The 4,434-nt window shown below is 28.9% G+C and overlaps 1 protein-coding gene across 2 annotated transcripts; it reads left to right on the forward strand.

Moving 5' to 3' along the window:
• Positions 1-264: 264 nt before the first annotated feature.
• Positions 265-4,148, forward strand: LOC129891346 (protein CHLOROPLAST IMPORT APPARATUS 2). 2 transcript variants are annotated; one of them, XM_055966664.1, is made up of 3 exons: positions 265-1,673; positions 2,803-3,000; positions 3,888-4,148. In XM_055966664.1, the coding sequence occupies exons 1-2, from the start codon at positions 561-563 to the stop codon at positions 2,971-2,973; spliced, it is 1,284 nt and encodes a 427-aa protein (XP_055822639.1). In that variant the 5' UTR covers positions 265-560; the 3' UTR covers positions 2,974-3,000; positions 3,888-4,148. The 2 variants fall into 2 exon arrangements, with proteins under 2 accessions (XP_055822639.1, XP_055822638.1); XM_055966663.1 differs by having other exon boundaries at positions 268-1,673; positions 2,803-2,958.
• The last annotated feature ends 286 nt before the right edge of the window (positions 4,149-4,434 follow it).

A 4,434-nucleotide genomic window follows, 5' to 3' on the forward strand; every position in this document is an offset into this window, starting at 1 on the left:
TTTTAAATATATATATATATAAACCCTTGTGAATTCCTTTATTTAAATACCCCTTTTTCCCATTCTTAGATATTTCTCTAAACATTTTCTTGAGTTCAGTGCTTCATCTTCTTGGCCAACTAAATTTTCTCTTCTTAGCTTCTTGTTTAAGGTTAGATTCTCTTGGGATTTTACTAAAGCCAATATTTTTCTAATGTTTCTACTGCCTTTATCTCATAGACTTTTTTTTAATTTTTTTTTTTAATTTTTTATAATAATGTTTCTTTAGGGTTTTAGGGGTTCTTGTATTGTAATGTACTAGTACTTTTTTTTTTTCAAGATTCTTCTTTTTTTTTTCTTTCCCAATTTGGAAGTTCATTTTCAATTTGATTGAATTAGCTTAATGGGGTTTTCAAGAATTCATCATTAAGTACCAAGAATGGTCCTTATGTTTCAATTCTTGAAATTGGCTTAATGGGGTTTTCAAGAATTCATCATTGAATTCCAAGAATTGTCTTTTGTTTCAAGACTTGAAATTTTTCTCTGTTTTTTCACTCTGTTTTTTTTTACTCAGTATAAAAATGTCATCTTGTTTGACTGGTGGTGGTGGTAGAGCAGCTTATAAATTAGATTTAGAGATAATAAAATCTCCATCTACTTCATGGACTTCACAATCATCTTCACCTTCTTCAACATTATCAGAATCAAGTAATTCCCCTATTGCAATCTCTACTAGAAAACCTCGAACACCTCGAAAAAGGCCTAACCAAACCTATAATGAAGCAGCAACTCTTCTATCCACAGCTTATCCCAAAATATTCTCAACAAACCACCTTACTAAGCCTTGCAAATTCACAAAGCCACATGACTACCCCTTTTCATTTGAGTCCTCAGACTTGGTTGTTGTACCTTATCAAATCATCGAAAACTCGGGTTTTTTACTCCATCCACCATTGATTGAAAAACCCGATTGCCCAATTGAGCACAAGTCAATGCATTCTTGCGAAAAACCATGTCAAAGTCCGAGTGAAATCGACTCCAAAGGGAGTAGTTCATTAGATGTGTGTGAAGAATTTCAGGAAGATTTTGATGCTGAATCTATTTTAGATGAGGAAATTGAAGAGGGTGTTATTGATAACATCATGGGGAAGTTAAAGGTTGAGAATGAGCCAAAGAATGAGTCCATATTTTGTTATAGTTATAGTCATAGTTATAGCAAGCGCCACCAGAATAATAATTCTGGTGGCACTTGCTATGGTTTTCCTATAGGATTAGGATTCGAAAATGGGTACCAACATTATGATTTTGGTATGATGAGGAGTGGGGTGAGACCATTGAGAAATGTTGATGATGGTGATTGGTGGAGGTACACTTCTAGTGTAAACGTTATCGACATTACTCCGAAATTTAGCAAACCACCAATAGAAAAGAAGAAAAAGAAAGTCGAAAGACTCGTGGAGTTGAGAGGGGGCGCGGAATCATCATCATTAGGTAAAGATAATTCGATTACAAAGAAGACGAATAAGGTGAATTCAAATCAATCAATCAAAGATGAAGTCATCGATCTTCCTAAACCAAAATCGGGCTTGTTACTAAAATTGAACTTCAACGACGTTCTTAACGCGTGGTCCGATAAGGAATCGCCGTTTTCCGATGAAATGCCGGGATCGGAGGCTGCCGGAAATGATGTCCAAGTAAGTTTTTTTTTTTTTTTTTTAATACTTTTAGTTAAATTCTGTTTGGAATTCTATGATGAATTTTATTACTGGATTCTGTTATTTTTAGTTAAAAGTAGTAAGCATACTAGATAAAACTGCAACATAACTTTGGACCACGACACGTGCATCTCACGCTTTTTTTTTCTTAATTTTTTTTTAATTTAAAAAAACACTTTTTATTTGACTCTTTTTTCCTTTTTGTGGAATTTCATGACATAATATTCAAGTTGGTGGTTGGCATCAAATGACTGTTATAATCTTGCCTCTTTCCAGCTAGAAAGTGGGACCTTTTTGATACACTAATATATAAATATATAAAAGAAAAGTTGGATGCATAAATTATCTTATGTTAATACTGTTTTGACGGTTCGAAGTTTGAACTCGTGGAATCTATGAGTAACACAGAGATAATTTTATGTGACTAATGTGTTTTTTTAACAATAGTTTCGAAAAGTTCAATTTGTTTTCTATCCCTTTTAGTATATAGTTATTCGATGTTAATTTGAATTAATTGTAGTTTAATTATTTTAGATATCAAATATTTAATAAATATTGCATCCTTTAACACACAACCACATATTCAATGATTGTTATAATTTTTTAATATTACTTTTCTTATTTGTTTATTCAAGAATGTTGTAGTTGACGTAATAGACTAATAATGCATCCAAAAAAAAAGTGTTTCATTATCAAATCATTTATTATGACTTCAAATATGTCATTTTGTTAAGGAATAATAATATTGTTTTTCCATTTGTACAATTATTACTTATTGCTTCATTTATTCTGTTTACTTTGCTTAATCGTTATTTTTTCTTTCATTCATGCTTGTAAGTCGAATGTTTATCAAAAATAGTGTAAGTTCTTATTTATAAAATTTTATTAAATATATTATTATTACGGTATATTTCATTATAGTGAGTGTCTTGTTGATACATTTTTGTTTCCACCCTTTTGTTGTTACATGTTTGTTTTCACATTTTAGAAGTTAGAACTACTTAAATTTTAATAAAATTTGAAGCATATATAGGAATATGACATATTTGTCCTTTTTATTTTATTTTTTTCAAATTTCTTTTCTAATAGTTTATTTTTTTGGATGCAGGCTAGATTAGCACAAATAGACTTATTCTCAGAGAATGGAGGAATTAGAGAGGCTAGTGTGTTACGTTACAAAGAAAAACGACGTACTCGTTTATTTTCTAAAAAAATTAGATATCAAGTTAGAAAAGTCAATGCGGATCGACGACCCAGAATGAAGGTATTATTATTATGAAGAAATCAACTTATATACGTTGACAATGTAAGAATTTTTTTTAGACGATCAGTATAATTTACCTCTTCTTGTTAGTTATTTTTCCTTTATTTTGTAGGTTATTCATTATCTTTTGAGTAATATAGTAATATGATAGTAAGCAAGAGAAAGGAATAAAAAGGTGTATTTTTTATTTAAAAACAAGAAATATTTTTCTTAGTGTGAAACAAGGAGGAATGATAAAAAAGAAAAAAAGTAAAACATGGAACACATGACTCATTTTATTTTATATTATAAAAGTTGTAAGTTTTTAAAAAGGTAAGTGATTTTCTCTTTATTTTAATCACTATTATTGAAAAAATTGACAATGTTAAATTCTTATAACTCAATCATTGTGTAGACAAATAAGATGGTGGGGATCTATAAATCAAATAAAGGCACTTTTAAACATTAGGAAATGATACTTTTTTTAAAAAAAATCTTTACACTATAATGATGATCTTTTATTACTAGTTTTTCTTGTTTTGAATGACTTTATCTTTTTTTTTCTTTTTAAAATCATTTTTTTAATTTTAGAAAAAAAAAATTGATTTCCAAATGACTAGGTAGAAATCTAGAAACTTTTGAAAGAAAAAGAAGTCAATTTTATAATTAGGGATACATTTACAATTTCTTCTTAAATCCTCATTTATGTGTCATATGTTTGTCATATAAATGAAATTAATATAGGGGAAATAAAACTCTAGCTAATTTAACACATCTAATTAGTAAATTTGGTTCTATTTGTTTCAATGGATTTAATTTATTCTATAATCCATTTTCATATAATTAAAAAGTCTCTTTATTCTAAAATATTTATATTTCTTTATGCACCCTTTGATTTAATCTTTATTCTGTTTTGGACCTAAAATATTTATATTTTATTTATATTGCAGGGTAGGTTTGTGAAAAGCCCAAATTCACCAGAGGATGACTAGGATGAACAGCTTTTTGTATGACATTAGAGTGAATGATTTTTCTAGAATTATAAGGATTTTTTTTTCCTTTTCTTTTTTGGGTATTTGCAATTTTGTTTCTTTTATTTCATTTTTTTTTTAAAAGAAAAAAGTTATTCTCCCTTGTTACATTTAGAATAAAGTACCAAGGAAGATAGACTAGTTGAGAATAAGGAATATGAAGCAGAATAGTTGAATTTCCTTTTCTTCCGTTATGTTTTGTTACATTTTTTTTTTGATTCTCTAATTATATTTGCACCTAACATATTGTCATGCTCAGTTAGAAGTAGAAAAAGATGCTGATATCGAATAGTTGAAGAATTCTCCTTTGTTTCAAGACTTCTAGTCTATTCACTTTGAAGCTTCTAGCCTATTCGCTTTGAACTGAAGCAGATACTGTGATATGAAGAGTCTCACATCGACCCTTAAATGATGAATGGTCTCATTAAGGGATGTGAAGATCCATTTCTCTATGAGACCCTTTTCC

This window comes from Solanum dulcamara, chromosome 6 (assembly GCF_947179165.1).
Source record: "Solanum dulcamara chromosome 6, daSolDulc1.2, whole genome shotgun sequence".
Taxonomy (NCBI): Eukaryota; Viridiplantae; Streptophyta; class Magnoliopsida; order Solanales; family Solanaceae; genus Solanum; species Solanum dulcamara.

What these genes read in the sequence shown, in the direction of transcription:
- LOC129891346 (XM_055966663.1), top strand. Translation starts at nt 561, where the DNA reads ATGTCATCTTGTTTGACTGGTGGTGGTGGTAGAGCAGCTTATAAATTA. An exon ending in CTGCCGGAAATGATGTCCAA is followed by an intron (nt 1,674 to 2,802) that starts GTAAGTTTTTTT and finishes TTTTGGATGCAG; the next exon opens with GCTAGATTAGCACAAATAGA. An exon ending in ATCGACGACCCAGAATGAAG is followed by an intron (nt 2,959 to 3,887) that starts GTATTATTATTA and finishes TTTATATTGCAG; the next exon opens with GGTAGGTTTGTGAAAAGCCC.